The following is a 20626-nucleotide window of genomic DNA, read 5'->3' on the forward strand; positions in this document are numbered from 1 at the left end:
GCAAACCCACAATTGTATCAAAACAAAAAAGTTTTTTTTTTTTTAAAAAAGGAAAAATATGGGGGGGGGGGTGCCTAGCATCGCCCTGGCGGAGGGCAATGCCTGCAGCCCCAAGCGATCCCCGGGGCTGGCACTAGGAGGGTGCTTTACTGCAGGGGTGGGGGGGGGCGGGTAAGAGCTGAAACAGAAGCCACCTCCCCCTCTCCCAGCCTCCCTCCCGTCTCCCGCTCCCGGCATCTGCCATGTGGCCGCCGCGGCCAGCCAAATGAAACCGTCTCTCGGCTGTCATCTTTCAACTTGCAGGTCTGGCTCCCAGGTTTGAAGATTCAATTCTAAACACGCCACTTAAAATTTAGAAACGGAGAAAGGAGAAGTTCAGTCACGTCTCAGCACTGGCTGCTAGTGGCTTCCCCCCCAGCACGGGGCGAAGAACCTGCAACTTCTTTCCCGAGGGCGGGGGGAGAGCAGCTTGGGTCCCCGCACCGCCCCCCCCCCCCCGACATAAAGTGTCAGCCCCGATACAATCAAATGTCCCCAATACGCTGTCTCAGAGGGTCGCTGGATCCCCAAGGTAAAGGACACCGGGAACGTGTCAAAGTAGAGCCAGTGGGAGGGAGGGAATCCGTCAGGGGTCACCTCAGGCACCGAAGAGGCGGGAGCTGCAGGGACCTTCTGAGGACACGGGCCTCTCTGCAGACACCTGAGTGTCCTCCTTTCAAAGAAGGCTCACCTGTCTTCTCAAGAAACCCGAAACTCAGCTGGAGCTGGTCTGTAAGGAACGCTGGCCCCTCACATCTGAGATGGGTCCACCTCAGCCCCAAACTAGCTCCGCGGAAGCAGCCGTCTGGCCCCACGGGGCTCACGCCGACCAGGGGGGACCGATGCTGGGCCAGCAAACATGCCAACAAGCAGCAACGCGTACCAGCGCTCGGCAGAGACCACGACAGGGTGGTGACCACAGTGTCCGGGAAGGAGGTGACCACAGTGTCCCTCGGATGGGGCGTCAGGACCGCCTCTCGGAGGTGTGACAGGTGAGGAAAGCTGGGGGGAAGAACGCACCTGGCTGAATGAATGACCAGTGCAAATGCCCTGAGGTGCGAACGTCGGTCACATTCAAGGGCAAGACAGATGGAATGCGGGTAGGAGGAGGGGTCAGCTGCTGGGGCCTGGCGACGGCTGCGGGCGTGTGCCCGGGCAGGGGCGGCACAGAAAATGTGAGTCGGAAAAGGGTTCGGGTGTCACCTTCCGGCGTGGTGTTCCCAACAAGGCCACACGTCAGAGCTGCCGTGGCACGCAGAGCCCCACGTCCCCCGAGTCCAACGGACTGAATCGCCGTCTTTCCGAGGGGGGCCCACGACCTGCAGGCTTCTGGGTTTTTTACGAGCGCCCCGCAGCAGACTAACCGGTCTCCGTCAGGCTCTCTCTCCTTCAGTGGGCGAACCATTTGTCCAAACAAACTCCTAGCTGAAGTCCCGGATGCAAAAGCGAATGCGGGAGCCTGAGATTTAGCTGATTATGGTACAAAAGAGAGAGAGCACGAGGGCGGGCAGCTGGCGCCTTGGGTGGTTCAGAGATCCCTGAAGCAACTGGGGTCCCGAATGAACCTAGGAAAAGAACCAGCCCGCTGGACAACGGGTCTCGGGAGCCCCTGGCTCGGGTCACACGCAACATGGACGGACCAGAGAAAAGCCAAGGGCCAGTGCCAGCTTCCCGGTCTTCTGGGGGGCTCTAGCATCGCCCTGGCACCCACACTAGGGCACCTGGCCGGGGTCGGCTCCCCCAGAGGGCTGGCCATCCTCGGCAAGTGGTTCCGGCTGGCGGCATTGGAGCCTGGCTCGCGCCCACCGTTAAGCCCCGCGAACCTGGTCGGACGGGTGGATGGAGTGACTTCTCTGCCCATCAGACACACCAGCGGGGACAGCGTCAGCCGCTGAGGCTTAGCCAGGCTGCGCAGTGCGGTCTATCACTCGAGGCTCCCGACCAGCGGCCGTGGGGAGGCCTGTCATCACCTGCTTTTGACAAAGAGACGCCGGGCCTGCCCACACTCACTCCGCGGCCTCAAGGGCAGGAACTTAGGGTGAAAGCAATGATTCTTACTGGGGACAATTCTGCCCACCAGGGACATCTGGCAGTACCCACAGACACTGGTGGCTGTCCCCCACTGGAAAGGGGTCCTATTGGCATCTAATGGGTAGAGGGGCCAGGGGCGCTGCTGAACGGCCCCCCCGTGCCCAGGACACCCCACTGAAGAGAACGATCCTGCCCAGATATCCGTGGTGCTGAGGCTGAGAAACCCTGGACTGAGTAGGGCGGCGGGCGAGGCCTCAAGCCCAGTGTCTGGCACACAATACCTGCTCAGTAAACACGGCCAGGCAACAAGAGATCCTAATTAGGCCCCAACACAGAGACAGCAGCCAAGATTTAACTCACACACGATTGGTTCAAAGAATAATAAAACCACCCAGTCCAAAAACTGGATTCGAAAGCACACGATTTGGGGAAAGCCACTTGTCCATTTAACACCTGGGCAGGATATGGCCGGGGGTTGAGGCTGCCTCGCCCCGCCCCCCCCCCCCGCCCCCGGTCACAGAAACATCCCCTGCGCCAGGCACACAGTAGGCGCTTCATGAAGGCTTACGACAAGAACACGCATGAGCGAGGGGAACGGCAGCTCTGTGCGCGTGTACAACTCGTTTACGGGCCCCTGTCTGGCGGAAGGAGAAGAAAACCGACCATCGGTGGGGTTCAGGTCAAGGAGAAAGCGGGGGTAAAGGGTTACTATCTGAGAGCCCGTTCACCCAAGTACACAGGAGGCCGCAAGCCCGGGACCCCCCAAGGGACCAAGAGCCTGCAGTCTCTGGGACCAGCTGCATGGTCCTGGAGGGGCCTCCTAATGGCCAAGCTGCGCCCTCTGACCGGCCGGGAAACCCTTCACTGCCAGCTCTCCAGCTAGAAGGCTTTGCACCAGCCCTGGGCCTGGGAGCCCCCACCCATCCACCCCACCTTCCACCACAGACAGGCCCAGAAAGCGTGCTGCCCACGGCCAGTCACATCCGCCCAGGGTCCAGCGGGCACACGGGCGATGCGTTCGCCTCCAACTTCCCAGTGGGCTCCATCCATCCTTCGTGAACAATCACAGGGCATGATGAGAAACCCGAGCCTCCGGACGTCATTCTGCCCCCAGGATCCACCCCGCCCTCCAAGCCAGCGACCCACCTGAGACCCCGAGGACACCCTGACCCCGGCACGGGCCTCCTTCCTGCCAGGGCAATAAAGGGCCACACGCAAGCTTCCCTGAGCCCCCCAGACCCCACGCTTACAGTGCGCAGGTTACAATGAGGGGGAAACTTGGGGCGCCCGGGGGGAGGGGGGAGCTCAGTCGGTTAAGCCTCTGACTCTTGTTTTTGGCTCAGGTCATGATCTCACGGCTTTGCGGGTTCAAGCCCCGCGTCGGGCTCTGCACGGGCAGCACGGAGCCTGCTTGGGATTCTCTCTTTCTCTCTCTCTGCCCCTCCCCCACTTGCACTGTCTCTCTCAAAATAAATAAAAACAAAAACAAAAACAAAGAAGCTACCCGGGGTTTTCCTTTCCTGAGCTACGGTGGCAACGAGGATACGATCTGCACCAGGGCGGTCCCAGCAACGAGCAGCTTTCCCTTTTTTAAAAAGAAATGTTATTCTCAGGTAACTGTACATCTACAGAAATTGTAAGAAATAGCACAAGAAGATCTCCATATACCCCACACCCCGTTCCCCAGCAGTAGCATCTTGCAAAACTGCATCATCTGTGGCTGTCCCAGAAACTCCCACACTGTTTAGTCTTGTTTTATAGACCAGGGGACGGAAGCCCGGTGGGCACCTGCCCCAGGTCCCCAGCCAGCAGGGCTGTGCCTCTCTCAACCCCCCTCGCCGAGAAATTCTCCACCCCAGAGCTTCCCATGGTTTTCATCCCACCCCTCAAAGCCTCGTGCATGTGTCAGCCCCGCAGAGCCTTCGGAATCAGGACCCCCTGCGAACATCTACCCCCCGCCACCACCACCACCACCGCATGCTGACGTGACCCCGTTTCTCCTCCTCCCTGGCATCACCAGCATCGGAAACCACGTCGTTTGTCTGCTCCCCACTGGGGTCTAAGCTCCGTGAGGGCAGGCATCCCCTTCCGCCCCCAGCTCCTCCGGCGGCTCAAAGGAGCTCCGCCATCTGATGGATGAACAAACAGGTGAGCCTCTTCCCAACACTGGGACCTGCCCTCTGTCGTGATACAACCTGCCTATCGTGTTTCCACAGCTACATTTAGTGGGAGGCTGCAGCAGCTGTCCGGACAACCCAAGTCATTTCTGGACCCCGCCTCCAAGGCAGGGGACCACCTCCACCATCAATTTGCCGCAGCCTTGGGGCTGGCTGCTCCTCTCTCAGCCTTGGTGTCTGCATCTGTAAAATGGGGGAAATGACTCTCACATTCCCTTGCGAACCAAAGCAAAGTCTTCCCGGAGGGGTGGGGGAGCCAGCTGCTTGCCCGGCTGGTGGGGGGGGGGGGGGGCTGCTCCATAACAAATGATGGAAAACAGGGCACCTTAGCCAACAGCCCCCACACTCGGAAGACCAGAGGACCCACTGACGAGGTGAAGCACAATCACTCTGGCTGGGACCCCCTGCTCCCTTTCTTTTTAAAATTAAAAAAACCAAAAGCAAAAACAACTCCCTGCAATAGCACCTATTACCCATCGAGGGCCCCGGGCTCACAGCCCCAGTCGCCAGCAGAAACCAACTCATCCTGGAGGAAAGAAAAGTTCAACTGACGAGCTATAAATATTTCTGCTAAATGCTGCTGGGAGTGGGGCTTTCTGCATGAGCGGGCCCCACTGAAAAGGAAGGCGGCTCACCAGATTTGTTTCGAATTATGAAAATAGATGTTGTCTCCCCACATCTGTTTTGCCTGACAAATGAGCACCAGTTCGCCTCCTAAATAAGGCAGCACACCAAGGCCGCCCCAAAACCCCGGCCTCTCCAACTCTTCAGACAGGGAAAACAAATAAGGCCAGGCCTCCCAGATTTGAGCTCCAAAAAGGAGACTTTAAAAATCTCATCTCTCAAGCTGCGGGCTCTTGGGGCGTCTGGGCCACCTACATGCTTCAGCTGGGCTTTCAAAGCTCACATCTCCCCGCACAAACTGAAGCTGATCTCATTAGGAGGAACGGTATCTTCGGCTGCTCTTTTAAAAGACCAGGAGACATGATCAATTATACAAACGTGAAAACGCAAAAGGGGGGGGTGCCTGGTGGTCGGTCAGGTCATGATCTGGCGGTTCGTGAGCTCGAGCCCCACGACGGGCTCTGTGCTGACAGCTCAGAGCCCGGAACCTGCTTCGGATTCTGTGTCTCCCTCTCTCTCTGCCCCTCTCCCACTCGCACTCTGTGTCTCTCTTTCCCGATAATAAACATTTAAAGCTTTAAAAAAAATTTTTTTAATGCAAAAAAACTAAAAAATAGCCCCCCAAACTCAAGCCAAGAGTATGTTCCTAACATGCTGAGAAAGGCTAATTTTTGGAGGGGAACATCAAGGCCAGTGCCACTCCTCTGCCCCGCTGGCCGGGTGACTGGGTTAATATCATCCTTCTCCTTTAATTACTCCCAGACAGACCCAATCCCAGTGCAGACACGTCTGCCAGCCCGTGGATGTGATCCTGAAAAGCCCATCCTTCTTCTGCCCCGTTCTCGCCCCAGCACCTCGGGGAGGGAGTAGGGCCAGCAGCAGGCATCATGAACCTGGTCATGCTGTTTTGGTCTCTCTCTTTTTTAAATTTTTTTTTTAACGTTTATTTATTTTTGAGACAGAGAGAGACAGAGCATGAGCAGGAGGGAGAGAGGGAGACACAGAATCCGAAGCGGGCTCCGGGCTCCGAGCCATCAGCCCAGAGCCCGACGCGGGGCTCGAACTCACGCACCGCGAGATCGTGACCTGAGCTGAAGTCAGACGCTTAACCGACTGAGCCACCCAGGCGCCCCTGTTTTGGTCTCTCTCTTAAAGAAAGGCCCCTTTTTCTTCATTTTGGACTTTCCTCCTTAAAGATGGACACTGTGGTCCTGGGGGAGTGGAAAGACACCTCAGTGACTGCATTAACTCAAAACAGAGCAAACTCGGCCACCCGACCTCTGTCTTCCAGGGAGAAGGGAATTACAGGTTTTCGGGCTAAAAACCATGAAGAGGTCCGAGTTATCCCGGCAGCTCATCGTTTCGCCGCCCGCACGAAGCCGGGAATAGTCAAGAGAGCCACACGGGCACAATGGGAGTAGCAGGGTTCGCTCCTGCCTGTGGTTTCTGTTTTGGGAGGAGAAATGAAAGAATCGGGCCAAGAAGCCCAGTGCTTTGGGACGTTACTTTCTCTGTGTCCTATCTCCTACAGATGAAATGCCCAATCCCCAGCCCCCCAGTGCCCCCCCCGCTGCCCCCCCAAGGAAGCAGACCGATAGGCTGGATTTGCTTGGCCTGGCAGAAATGAAATGCAGTTTAGGGATCCCAGGAGACATCCGGTCGGGCCCCCCCTCCCCCCCACCCCCAACCGTCTCCCCACCTTTTGTGCCCCCTACATGTAAAACCCCCGAGGCAGATTGATGCCTGCTGGCTGGAGGGTGGAAATTTACGGCTTTGCAGCCAGGACAATAGTTTTCAGGGGGTCAGTGGGGGGGGGGGGGGAGCAAGGCACGTGGTGTCTCTGCCTCTCCATCCTGCAGCGCCCCCTTCTAGTGTCCCTAACATACACCCGGACCGTAACTCAACTCCATTTCCTAAATGCACTGGCTCTGTGGCCGCCTACAGGGGACGGAGTTGAGAAGCCCCCCCCACCCCCCACAGCAGTCGGGAGAAAACCCAAAGTGGCCCACTTTCCTGGTGGACGGCAGGACAATGCCATTTTCAGGTTCAGTTCCTGCAGGGACAGCAATGGTGGCTGCCCCCCCCCCCCCCACCAGCGGGCCCTCCACTCCCACTGCCCGCCCCCTTTCCACCCCTGCAACAATCACCTAGTCGCCATGGCAACGAGGTTAATTAATGCATCTATTTCATAGAAGTAAAACCTCGGACCCATTCAAGGTGCCCTGATATTGTCATCCTTAAAAAAGCCAACCTCTGATGTTTGATGTGTCTATGTGTGCCACGAAAAAAAAAAAGGCAAAAGTGATAAGAAGTGGGGAAAGTTTTGGGAAGGGGCTGGATGGGAGGGGGTTTCTGCCCACCCGCACGGGGGGGGGGGGGAGAAAGCCAGGAATGTCACTTTTCTCTCTCTCTCTCTTTTTTTTTGGTGATGGTATAAAATTAGCACAGTCAAGTAAATGTGTTATAAACACAAACACACTGCCGGGAGGCGAAGCGCCTTAATTTTAGGGAGGGAAGAATCGGAAGAGTCGCCAGAGAACAGTTTGGGGAAGGGGGCGGGCGGGTGGTCAAAATGGTCGGAAAGGGTGGCGGCTGCAACCCTCGAGAGCTGCCCGAACAGGCGAAAAAATTATATAAAACAAGAAAAGCCAGTGTGGGCTCAAGGGGGAGGCCGGGGCAGTCTGGGGCCGAAAACAGTTTATGAGCAAGTGTTTTGAAATCCTGCTTTAAATAAGCCGGTAAATGAATTCAACCTTGTCAGATCTCTCTCCCTCGCGCAGACCAAATACCCCGCTGGTGTGCTGTCTAGACAGATAACAAAGGACTTTTTACAGCGCCCAGAGACGCGCTGACAAAGTAGCCATTTAAAGACGCAATATTGCTTTCTCCGTCTGAAACGATTTGTCAGATGGGCTTAAATGAAAACGCTAAGTTATCGGTCTGATTTGGGGTCTGCCAGTGGCCGGGGCTGGAGGCGGGGGGGGGGGGGGGGGACGGCAGGGGGACTGGCGGCTCTGGAGAATTCGAAAACGTATCATCTCTGATTGGGCTACGTTCCAGGTCGCTCCAGGCCCGTCCGCGGCTGGCCGGCGAATAATTCTCACTCTTGTTCTCAGAAGCCGAGCGCCAACACGCTCCCGGCGCCTAGTGTGGGCAGTCTCTTGCGCACTTAAAAACAGGGTGGCAATGGGGTTAAAATAAAACGCATTGTGGCGGGGAGGCAGGAACTTGTGCCCCCTGCCTCTGGGGACCCGGAGAACAAATGGGAGGGCAGGAAGTCGGCGTCACCTCCCGCTTGGTGTTTTGTGGGACGTTCTTGCCCCAGCTTTTACAAAAGGGCTGCCACAACACCAGCCATCACCCCTCCCCGGGAAAGGAGGACAGGACCGGGCCGGCTGGCCTCAGGGTGCATCTCTGGGACACACCCCGTGACCCAGACATAGCCTAAACCAGGGGCTGGGCCTCCACGCAGCCAGGGCAGGGCCGGGCAAAGGGAGCAGAAGCTGTCCCCAAGGGCCGGTGGGCCCGGTGCTACCACCTGGGGCGCCCCGAGAGGGCTGGGTCCCCTAGATGCGGGTCTCTGGTCCCTTCCGTTCAGGACCGCTAGCTTCTGGAGCGAGGCCCGGGGGCCACCAGGAGCCCAACGTGGTGATTCTCTCCACCAGCCTTCGCTGCCTTCTCTGCTGGGGTGCTGGCCAAGCGGCCACTTCCTCCACGTGCCTGTCCCTGCCGGAGGCAGCCTCTACTTCCGAGACTCACCTGCCCTCCCTCAACCCAGCACCAGGGCAGGCCCTGCTGGCCTCTGCCCCCGGGGGGGGGCCGCGATGTGGGGGTCACCTCGCTCACATGCTCCAAGCTGAGCCCAGGCCTGGACACACGGCAAACGTGCAAACAAAACCCTACAGGATGAGGATCCCTACCGAGAAAAGCCGTCTACACCAGAAAAAAGCCGTCTATACCAGTCCACCAGGAGTCACTGTGCAGGTGCCATAAATCCTGATGCCTCCCCAGGGGGTTATAGTGACTGAAAACTACTCAAATAAAGGGGGGGGGGATTACAGGCTACATGTCCCCCCTTTTTGGTTTTTGGTCTCCACACGCTCATTTTAATAACTGCTCTTACAAGGCTGCTCATCTCCACTCCGGTCTGCGGGGCACGGCTGTCTGTGGACGGAACCTCTGGGGTCACCCGGACACACGGGGTGGAGGTTCGGGAAGACGTCTCCGCTGTGGGGGGACAGGACCCCGGGAGTCAGAACAGCGTCCTCGCTGGTCAAGGGGGTTCGGATGAAGCGGTGGGAAACGGAGGTCCTCACGGTCCCCGAGCTGGACCTTCAGAGGCCAGCCGAGCTGCATGCCATTTACCAGCGGGACCCCCAGCCAGGGACGAGGTGACCCAGTCAGCACTAGAAAGATCCCAGTTCCTCCCTGCACGTGTGAGTCCCTGCCCCCAACACACACCTGCTGTCACTCTCACCTGGTAACCAGGGCGGACGGAATCAGCGACCCCACTCGCCCGGGGCTCCCTCTCCCCAGCCACCCCGGAAGTCGGCCAAGCCGGCACAGGGAATGTTTTTGCCAACTCGTCCCCAGACACAGCCGTGGAGAGTCCTAGGCCTGAAAGGGAATGAGAAAAGGCCTACAGGGCAGGATCGGGGCAAATCCCCACAAAAGCGTCCCGCCCCTCTGGGCACCTTCGCTCCCACCGGGGCCCCCTCCCTGCCCGCCCTTCCCGACCCCGTTCTGCTTTTCCCAGCCTCCTCTCAACCCCGCAAGAGCTTACAAACGGCTCCCGAGAGACTGGAAACAGCTCTCCTTCCTCTCCCTTCCCCGAGGCTGGGCCAGCAGGTGCGGTGGCTTGCGTGGGCGATCGGTGCCACGGGCCACCCCAATTCTGGGGGCTTGTCCCCAGCAGCGCAGAGCTGGGAGAGGAACAAGCCATTCGAAGAGGCAAGCGATGGGCCACCTCACACAGCAGCAAGTGCTGGGCAAGACAAGCCCCGTCTGCGGCTGCCCCCGCCATCAGCCCGCCCTCCGGGGCCTCCGCTGCGCTCCCCACCTGCTCCAGATCCGGAAGGGGCACCTGCGTGTTCCCTCCCCACCCCAACAGCGATCAACGTCACAGTCGGCATCAGGGGCGAGGGCACCCACTCTGCACGGCGCAGGGAACGCGGATCCGCTCACGAAATCCCCACCCCGGTTCGCCCTGTGGGCAATTACTGTGCCCCCTCATAAGCCCATTTTACAGATGAGGCTCTCAGAGGTGACAGGCCTTGCCAGTCAAGACTGGGTCCGGAAGCAGAGTATCGAGCCAGAGACTGTGTGTCCCTCCTGGGCCAGCGCCAGCTCCCAGCGTGGCCCCGAGCTTTCTGCCACCAGTGGCCACAGGCAGGATGGCTTGGAGGTTCACATCACAGGGAGGTTTCTGTCTGCCTGCCCTTTACGAAGCACCCAGACGGCCCCTAAGTGGGCGGAGGCCGGGAGACGTGGCCTGGCTACAACTCTTCGCACAGTTTCCTGGGCTCGGGCCTGGCTGAGCGCTGCCTCTGGCCCTGGGGTTCCCGCTGGCAGCCCGGCCCAGACCTACTGGCACAGGCTGTGGGGTTTTATTTAGACGATGTCAGCTAAGCAGGCCTGAGGGGGCGTCAGCTTGACTGGGTTTCACAGTGCATTTGTCAGGAGCTGCCTCCATCATTACAAATCGGGGCATGCTTTGCTGGTAGGACTGCTCACTCGACGGGCAGGCAGGGACAACGGGCTGCCTCCTTCGAAACTGTTGTCCCTGCGCCCACTCCCACCCCCCTTCCTCATTCGGGGAAGGTTTCTTCCTGCCTGGGCCCGAATCCCACTCTCTGAGGCCCCTCCCCAACCCCTGACCCCCGCAGAACAAAAGCGAGCATGAGCGTCTAGACCTCCAGTCTGAACGTGAGAAGGGGGCATTGTACGACCGGGACGGAGGCCTGGCCTCCCAGGCGGAAAGGTCGGGGCGCGGGGGCGAAGCGAGGGTGGCTCTAGCCGGGCCTGCCTCTCCGGTCCCACGCACTGCCTGTCCCTCCTGGAAAACAGATGTGGCCAGGGCTCCGCGCCGGGAATCCGGGCTGGGTCACTGCCAAGGCTGGACGCGCTGTCTCCAAACGAAAAGTGGGGAATCCCTCGGCCCATCACTAAAGGAACAAATCCACGGGAGGCCCTGGATCCAGGCAGCAAGCATACACAGAAGCCATTTATCAGGATGACCAGTTTAGAAAACTCCCACGTGTAGCCTGGGCGGACGTGACAAGGACAGAGAGACCCCCCGCAGGGACCTGAGGGTCTTCCTGAGTCTGGAAGGCCTTGCTCCAACCCCGGGGGAGAGGACACGCTCCTGGATACCTGGCCATGGCGGCTGGCTGTGTGGCCCCAGGCCCCTATGCACCCTCTCTGGGTCTCACTCAGGGACCCTTGTCTGTAAAAAAAAAAAAAGAAAAAAAAGGCTTGAATCTCATCTGTGGTTTTGCAGACTTATCTTACCAGCAGGAGCCTTTGTTGTGAACGAAAAGTCTGGCTTGGGAGCTCGAGGTATTACACAGACACGAACAGCACTACAGAGCAGTGACACGCGGCCCGGGGGAGTGAGGCTGTGCATCCACAGCGGCTGAGGTTGATGGGTCACTTACTATGTGCCGGGCACTGGCAGAGCCTCGCCCAACACTTGTGTCCTTCTCACCTTGGTTCTCAGACAGAAACGGTTGGCATCAGCCCATTTGACAGACAAGGAGCTCGAGACTCTGAGGGGCAGAGAGCCGTGCCAGAGGATGGGCAGGAGGTCCCCACGGGGCCTCCCCGTCCCAAGGAATAGATCCCGGGCAGCTGTGACAGAGCAGACAGCCTGAAGGGGACGTGTGCTTCCCCTTCCCAAAACTGCTGGGGGCGGGGGACGCGGGCGCATCTCCCCCAGCCTTTGCCACCAGCTCTCTGATCAGCCTTCCTTGCAAAGGCCTGGAGCTCGGCCGGCAGGGTACTTTCCGCAAGTTAAACCCACCTTCACGTGATGGGATGACAGCCATTTGGACTTGTGTCTTCGTCATTTACCAAGTCCTTTGAAATTTTGTTAAATAAGGAGCACAAGCCGCCTTTTACCTTCAGAAGCACCGAGCCATTTGCACATTCTCCCCTGCACGGGTGCTGCGCGCTGCCCTGGGCGTCCTCGGGGATCCTCCTTGGAAACAGCAGAAGCCAGAAAAGCAGGCCCACAGGTGAGCCCCGGGATCCCCGGCCAGGAACCTGTCCTAGGAAGCACTCAGGGAACCAAAGTGCCCGCCTCCGTCCCTGCTGCCCAAGGCTGATTAGGATCCAGGACCCGGGCTCCTGAATCTGCATCTCCTCCTAGAAAATTGCGGAAATGCAGGTCCCCGGCTCACTCCCCAAGTTTCTCGATCAGCACCCCGGCAGGAAAGCTGGGAAGCGTCTCCTCTTCAGAAAGTTCCATATCTAAGCGAACCGTGGCACCTGATAAATTAGGATGCGTCCACACCACGGGATCCGGGTTCCCCTCAACTTACAAGGTTGATGGAAAAGCAGGACCAAGAGAGAAAGACGGTCCCGTCGTACCCAGCCCGCCTGTGCCCCTGTCGAGTCGCGTCCTGTAGGACTTCCCACAAGCCGTGCCATACATTCAGTGGTTTTCTTGTTTAGTTTCCGTCGGCCATACTTGAGTTTGTCTTTTTCATGGCTGTATACTTCTAGGACGTTCAGCCCAACCCACGGTAGGTACTCAACAAATGTGTTGAATGAGTTCATGGATGAAGGAGTAAAATGTTGAGGGAAGTGACCCATCCGAAAGGTTGCTAAATGAACACGAAATCACGGGTGATGCACCCCGCCCCAGCCTCTGGTGTGGGGCAAGGGGACCCTCCTTTCCCGGCTCTTCTGCCTCATCAGCACACCCACAAGAGGGGCTGGGCTGGGGTCCCCAAAGCAGGCTCTGAAGGGGGAGGGGCTGTGACTCGTGGCTGAGTCACAAAGGGTCTCTCTCCAGGCAGGTCGTGGCAAGGGTGAAGGAGTTGCCAGGACTTAATGACAGAACACGCTGCCATTTCTGGAGCATTTACAAGGCACTGAGCACTGAGCTAAGCACATATTGTCTCATTTGATCCCCACTGTGATCCTAGGAAGTGACTCTTAGGATGCCCATTTTACAGATGAAGAAACAGAGGCTCAGAGTCGGGAAGCAACCCCAGGCACGCTCCCTTAGTGATGGGGGCTGTCTGGCTCCACAGCGGGCGCCCCACTGCCTCCCGCTTCTTGGGGCTGGGTCCTCCGTGTCTGCTCACTCCAGACACACGGGGTCTGGCCTTCTCAAGGACGTCGACAGGCTGCAGGCATCAGGATGTACCCGGGAACTCATGGGGGTGCAGGGGTAGGTAATGGGGCCATCAGGGCCAGAAGCAGGAAACCACAGATGGCCAGGAGAGAAGGGCAGAGGCCCCAACCTCGCCATCCCCGGGGCCAGGTGTCTCTGGACCTGGTCCTCCTCCTGAAGACCCCTCCTCTGCTCAGACCCTCGTTCCTTCCGAGGAACCTGTATCGCCTGGCAGCCAGTGGGGGATGGGCACACCAATGGCCACTCTCGCTCCAGGGCGAACTCCCTGGGGGCGGAGGTTGCCAGATGCAGAAGAGGCAGAAAGGCCTCTCCCGAGCCGGCTGGGGCTGCTGGCCCGGCCCCCACTGGCAAGGTGGCCCATGGAAGTCGGAGTCCACCCGGGGCTCCCGGCCTCGCCTGGACACTCTTCAGGGCGGAGACGAAAGGCAGAGCTCTAGGAGCCCTGAGTTACCATCCTTCCCAGTGACCGAAAGCTGATGGGCAAGGTCAGATCCCTGAGGGGCCATGATTCTTCTCCTTTGGTGGACCCCACCGCCCACACTCGGCTATATTCGTGGGCATGAGAGCCAGACCGCTAGGGCTAGAGTCCTGGCTTTGCTACCCACCAGCCGTACGACCTAAGGCCGGCGCCCTCTAAACCTCAGTGTGCACATCCCTGCAATGGGTCTATCGACAGGAAATCTCTGGGGGCCGGTAGGGTTCCAAACCACCAGAAGAGTGCTGGGCAATGTTCCCAGGGACACAGTGGGGGTGCCCAGGAGCTGTCAGGACCATTTTCCCGGCTGATTCAGTCCCTGCTGTGGGTCAAGGTCTCCGGGAAAGCGGTTAACCCCAAATCTGGCCAGAACTAACCAGGCAAAAATCAGGGCACAAAGAGACAGCACAAAGCCCAGGCAGGCCCCCGCCCCTGCATTCCCACCGGTGCGGCCAGGACCTTACACATTCCAGCCGAGCTGCAATGCCTCTGTGGGTTGCCCATAAAAATTCCTAGACAGGTAGTCAGGTAGGAGGCCGGGCCCGGGATGAGCAGGGAGAGGGCAAGGAGGCGAGCACCCACGTGCCCTTCTCGGCCCTACCAGTCAGGCCAGTGGGCCGAGGGAGTAGCCGTCTGGCCTCTTCCTTCCTCGAGAAGGTCTCTGCGGCGGCTGCCGGCGGTGGGTCCCTCAAGGGACTCAGGCCTCTGAGGAGGCTCAAGTCTGGTTCACTGGGGCCGGGGGGGGGGGGGCGGTCTTCGAGGAGCTCCCTCCACCCACTGGTCACACGCAAACGGTTTTGAAAACGGTAGACATAAGCACAAACTCTGCCAGACCCCAAGCCAGAGAATGTCCCCCAAGGCCTCCGTCACGGGGGCTTTCCCAGCAGTGACCAGGTGATGGAGGGGTGACGCAGTGTGGACAGCGTCAGCAGAGGTGCTGGCAGGAGCCCACGCACCCCTGCGGGGCCCCCCAGCTGGACACACCTGGGCCCCTTGCTTCGCTGGTCTCCCAACGCGTCTCCCGCTCCCCAGAGCCAAAAACATGCATTAGGAGGGCTAGGTGATAAATCACAGATCTACCCCGCAAAGCATGGAACCGTTTCAGGCACCGGAGGGCGATTCGGTTAGGGAGGGGTTTTTTCCACTACAAAAAAAGAACTTAAGAGATCTTGGTTAAAACACACACACGGATCCGATGACAGGCAGCCCCCCACCCCGCACACTTTGTGGGGCGCCCCGAGAGTCCAAACGGGCACCGGGTTGGCTTCCCCGGCACGAGCACCATCCCGAGAACAAGGCAGGAGTCCCATCACCTGCCTGACGCTGCTCCGTGTCTGACCCCACCCCCTCCACCCCTAACTCTCTGCCTGTGAACTTGCCCTTTGGGCCCCCTCTGTTCGGGGTTGGGGGGGGGCGTAACCCCGTGACCTTGATCTCATTAGAATTGAGTTAACCCTGACCTTCGAACAGCTGGGTGACCTCAGAAGACCAAAGAGCAAGGTGCTTCCATTCTGCAGGAGACCCTGGGAGTCAGCTATTCAGGACCCACCCCCCCCTCCTGCCCCGAGGAGTCCTTGGCAGGAACCTCTTAGAACAGGACTCTCAACCAGGCTTCCAGATTTCTGCCATTTCCAGATACCAGTTCAAGGAAGTAAAATTCCTAAATATTTTAATTTTAAAATTTAAATTCTTTTTTTTTTTTTTTTAAGTTTACTTAATGTTAAGAGAGAGAGAGAGGGAGAAACTCAGTGGGGGAGGGACAGAGAGAGGAGGACAAAGGATTCGAAGCGGGCTCTGTGCTGACAGTGCAGGGCCTGCTTGGGGTTCTCTCTCTCCCTCTCTCTCTGCCCCTCCTCCTCTCTCTCTCCCTCTCAAAATAAAATAAACTTTCTAAAAAAATAAAATAAAATTCAAGTTCTTAAATATTCAACTCACTACCTAACCTGGTCCTCAACAACACTCATGAAATCAGCGATGTGCTTGTTCCATTTTTCCTAACACATTTAACATGCATTAGCCCAAGTACTTAACTACGAAATCTGAAATGCCCATCCCCATGCCTTCGGAAATTTTCGCACAGGCTACCGGTTTGCCGTGGGCCTGTCGAGTTCTCCAAACTCACGAGGCAGGACAGTTGCGACACAGGTGGCTTCAGCGGGATCCAGGGGCAGCTCGGCCAATTAACCCTGGACGAGCGTGCCCTGGGGCAAGTGACTTCTCCTCTACACCTAGTCAGCCCGTCCTGTCTGAAAAACAGGTCTAGTAACAACGGCTGCCTCTGGGGCTCCCCTGGGGCTCCCCGTGGCCCGGCGCCTGGCACACGGCAGGCCAGCAGCGAACCCCACTGCCGCTCACAGCCCAAGGAAGCGAGAACACGAACACCCTCATTTTACAGACCAAGTGGGGACCCACGACCGCGATGCAACCCCTGTTCTGAGCCGGCCCCTGAATCTGAGGCCACTCTGCGGGTTCTGTCCCCTCTGCAGAGAAGGCTGGCCGGGGGGACCCCAGCGTGCCAGCCCCACACTCCCCAGGGAGGCATGCTCTGCCCGGGGACCCACAGTAGCATTCTGAGGCCCAAGCCATCTGTCAGCCGGCAGGAACGCGGCCTCGGTGCTCCGGCCTGAGTAACCGCCTCCCCCAGACATGATTCATACCTGTCTGGGGTCACCCACATCCTCACTCCCCGCAGAGGAATGCAGGCCAGGTGAGGCGGGCAGGCGGGCTGGCATCGGTGGCTGGCGGGACCGTGCCAGGCTGGGGCAGAGGTGTGGCCTGCAGAGTCTCCAAGGACTCGGCTGTGACCCCGAGTGCCCCCACCCCACCCCGGCTGGGGCTGGACGGACATCCGGGTCTCATGGACTCATTTATGGGGCCCAGATTCAGGTTACAAAACCTTTTCCCCCTGGAGGCGGCTGGCACTCCACCAGTGAACAAGGATTCCTCTGGGTCCGGCTTGGCCCATTTCCAGTCCCCTTGCCCCAGTCCACACCGCAACTCTGAGATTCCTCCACACAGGGAACACTACTTGCAAATAAAAAGACATCACTACCGACCCATGCTACGCAACGGACCCCAAAGTCGGGAGACGGAGTGAGCAAAGCGGAACAAAGACAGTGAACACATGTACACGGGGGGGACTTCATTTATGCAAAACTCTCCACGAAGAAAGACTGACCCACAGCGACTGCCTGGGGGAGGGGGTGGGGCACAGGCCGGAAAGGGGCAAGGGGCACTTGTCCAGAGACGGAAGGAGCCGCGTCTCAATCCGGACAGGCGTCCCATGCACACATTTGCCACAACTCATCACAGTGTATGCCGTGGCTGTGCACTTTGTGTCTGTAAATTATGCCTCAATAAACATGTCACAGCGGGGAGAACAGGTTCCAGAGGAAGTTGAGCAACTTAAGGGAAGAGAAGGGACAGTGAGCGGACGAGGTCTGATGGGGTCTTCTTTCTTGCGTAGGTTTGATCAAACCCATTTTACAGAGAAGAACACGGACGAGGAGACTGTAGGGGACAGAGCCGAGCACGGGCTCATCGGGCAGGTCAGGGACAAGAAACCTGTCCAGAAAGAACATTCTGCCTTCAAAACCGGGGGCCCGCCAGTGCCCTGTCTCTGCCTGTCTTCTCCACCGCTAGCCCTTGTGCCAAGAAACCTTTCCTTTTTTTTTAAATGTTTATTTATTTTTGAGAGAGGAGGGGGAAGGGGCAGAGAGAGAGAGGGAGACACAGAATCCGAAGCAGGCTCCACGCTCCGAGCTGTCAGCACAGAGCCGACGGGGAGGGCAGGGCTCGAACTCCTGAACCGCGAGATCATGACCCGAGCCGAGGTCGGGCGCTCAACTGACCGAGACCCCCAGGCGCCCCCAGAAACCTTTTCAAAAAGGCGAGTGCCACCTCTGGTGGAGGAGAAGGCCTCCCACGGGTCCCTGAGAGCCCAGAAGGCGAAGGTTGCGGGCGGGTCCCTCCGAGCCCAGGTTCAGGGCCGCATGGGGCCAGCCACGGGGAGCAGAACAAGAGGCCAGGACGCCGAGTGCCCACCCAACCCCAGGCGACGCCCCTGCCCCCGAGTGGAGGCCTCAGGGGTCCCTCAGCTGGTCCAAGCACCTGGTCCAGAACACAACCACCGGGTCTGCTCTGTGTCAGGCGTCAAGAACACCCTGCATCCTGCTGCTGACCCCAGGCGGGACGCACGCGAGAGGCAGCGCCGTCCTGGTGCACGGAGTTCCCGTCGGTGGGGGGCATCCTTGCGAGGACAACAGTAACAGAAGCACGCCTCCAATTAGCAGAAGGGCTTTGGGCTGAAAACCGGCCCTGGTTTCCTCCTCCTCCTGGCTGGGCCTCAGCTTCCCTGCGGCCACACCCTGGAACCAGCCAGAGGGTTCTGCATCCCGGCTGCCCGGCCTGGGGTGCACCTGAGGGTCAGGTTCGCGAGCCCCCAGGTGGCCGCAGGAGGGGCGTTCCAAACGTGATGTTCTCTAGGCTCACTCCACGCCGTCTCAGGAGCCCCCGGCCCTGCCCAGCACCCACAGGTCACGGTGACCCTCTCTCCCTTCAGCTGCGGCTCAGCGCTGAACAAATTCCTGCTCTCTTGGGCCTGAGTCCCAGGGACGGCGGCCAGGTGACCCCCCCAGGAAGCGACGTGGAGGAGAGGCCTGAACAAGGTGGTGAGAGAATCCTGAGGGCAAAGACAGAGAGGACACACCCTTGGGGTGGGTGACAGGTGGTTCTGACATTTAGGGGATGGTGGGCAAAGGGGATGATGATCGGAGCCCCGCTGCCCAAGTTCAAATCCTGTTCTGCTCCTAGCCATCTCCCACCTGTAGCACACAACCTAGCTCCGCCTCCTCAGGGGCAAACCAGGGCTGACACAAGGACAGTGAGGCAGGGCACGAGGAGCAGCCACAACGTCACTGCGGGCAGACACTCAGAAAACGATCAGGTGGACACAGCTGCTGGCACCAGGTGCCCACTCCCTAAGCACTGCCCTGCCTCCCAGCCTCTCTTCTTTCTGGTTCTTCTTCCCAAGCCCCAGCCCTCCTCGCCTGAGTCTATTCTGGGGAAAGGGTCCAGAGCTCATTCTCGCTAGAGTGTAAAGGAATGCTATGATGTCCAAGGGGAGAGAGGCTGTCGAGGCAAAGTGGAGGTGCTTCTGTGACATGCGGGCTCGTGACCCTGATTTTAAAGAGGGACAAATGGAGTGCCGTCGGGGAGCTAAGGAGTAACAGGGATGGGGTCTCGCCAAGCACGAGCCTGGAGACGGACCCAAGCCTGAGAACAGAAGGCAGGGGCTGCAGCAACCCAAGGGCAGTAGCGGCGGGGGGCGGGGTGGGGGTGGGGGGTGCACATTCCTAGAGCTCACAGCAGGGGCTGCCCGGGACTTGTCTTGCACTTCGGAGGGAGCCCTGTAGCCCTTGTCCCTTCCCCCGCCGCACCTCTCTGCACGGACAACTCCCAGCCTCCTTCCACAGAATCATCTACGTCATGGTCGAGCTCTCTCTGAGCCCCGACTGGAGTGGCCAGGGGACCACCCTGGGGAAAGTCTGAACCCAGCAGGAGCAGAGGCTGCTGTGGGTTAGCAACGTCACAGGCAGGAAAGGGCAGTGCGGGACCGGCCACCGTGCACTCGTCCCTGCCCACACCCTGAAGTCGCAAAGCCGCTCAGTGAACATGGGCTGGGTTCTCCCACAGCTCAAGGGTCACAGGAGCTGGGGATTCCCAAACTGGAGAGACAGGCCCTCCTCATTCGGTGATGCAGAGGGCAGGATCCAGCAGAGCGAGTTACGCAGACGGAGAGTCGCCAGAGAAGCGGGGAGGAATATTCCTCAACTACACGATGATGACCCTGCAGGCAGGGCCTGGATTTACATGGACAACTGGAAGCTGGGCTCGTAATTACACCTCTGGGCCACGCAGCAAGCAACTCTAATTAGCCTCTAGATGGGAGGGTAGTGACAATTTTATTTAGGGCCAAAAGTTAAGTAATAAAATTAGGCAAAACAGCAGCTTCACGCACGAGTCCCCAAACTTTGCAGAGTCACGAAAGACTTCACAACTGCAAACATCTAACAACTGCCATTGTTCGAGAAAAGACGGGAGGGTGGGGACTGGCCTCTGACCCTTAAGCCTAGACCTGTATAAACTGTTCCATGGGTGGACCCGGTCGATGGATGTTTTTTTTTTTTTTAATGGCAACATTCTCTGTGTTGGTGCCTTTAAAAGGACGCTCTGCTCCAGGACACCGATGGGGGCGTCCCCGCGTGTCGGCCCGCTGGGGAACAGGGCTCCGTAAACACGGGCGAGATACACCTGAGATACAAACACACTTAGCTGTGCTCCGGCGTTAACGATCACCAGCAGCAAAGGGCCTGTTGGTGTTACTTAATCGGTTCCGTTCGCCGATGTAATCGACACCCTCTCCATCATCTCAATACACCCACCTCTTTCTCCCCTCCCATAAATAGATTAGGAAAAATCGTTTCCTGCGATGGCCGTGACCCCGACGGCTGCCAGGCTCAGCCTGGTATGAATCACTCCAGGCTCCCCGCGACGGCATTCTGAAATGACTGAATGATAACGGGGCGGCACAGACACCAATAAATGAATCATGCCTTCCGCAAGACCAAACCTTTGGCTTTTACAGACACCAATTAGAAAGTAGAAAGAAGAGAACAAAGAAATTACTCAGGGTGTTTGCGCAAAGTTGATCCATAGGTTTACAGAATTATTACCGACTAAATTGTTTTTAGGAAGGCAACGAGGGCCGTGACCGGGTCCCGTACGGCAGCCTATCGACCCGGGAATTTGTAAAACGGGGCGGGGGGCTCCCAGGGACCTCACTTTCCACTTGCTTCTGGCGGGTTATTTAAGACCTTAACGAAATCCTTAACACGCGCAGCCGCGCAAGCGAGGCAC

The 20626-nt window shown here is 58.5% G+C and overlaps 1 protein-coding gene across 3 annotated transcripts in view; it reads right to left on the minus strand.

Annotated features, from left to right (window-relative positions):
- Window positions 1–20626, minus strand: part of PMEPA1 (prostate transmembrane protein, androgen induced 1) — a 55751-nt gene that overhangs the window by 24755 nt on the left and 10370 nt on the right. The window contains exon 1 of one of the 3 annotated variants that reach the window (XM_060621071.3): window positions 11893–12772. The exons of the other annotated variants lie outside the window; for them this stretch is intronic. Within the exon in view, the coding sequence (XP_060477054.1) occupies window positions 11893–11938 (46 nt within the window). The 5' untranslated portion in view covers window positions 11939–12772. Of the gene's footprint in view, window positions 1–11892; window positions 12773–20626 lie in introns of those variants that run through there. 3 annotated transcript variants of the gene reach the window in all.

The sequence above is a fragment of the Panthera onca genome, chromosome A3 (genome assembly GCF_046562875.1).
Source record: "Panthera onca isolate mPanOnc1 chromosome A3, mPanOnc1 haplotype 2, whole genome shotgun sequence".
Taxonomy (NCBI): Eukaryota; Metazoa; Chordata; class Mammalia; order Carnivora; family Felidae; genus Panthera; species Panthera onca.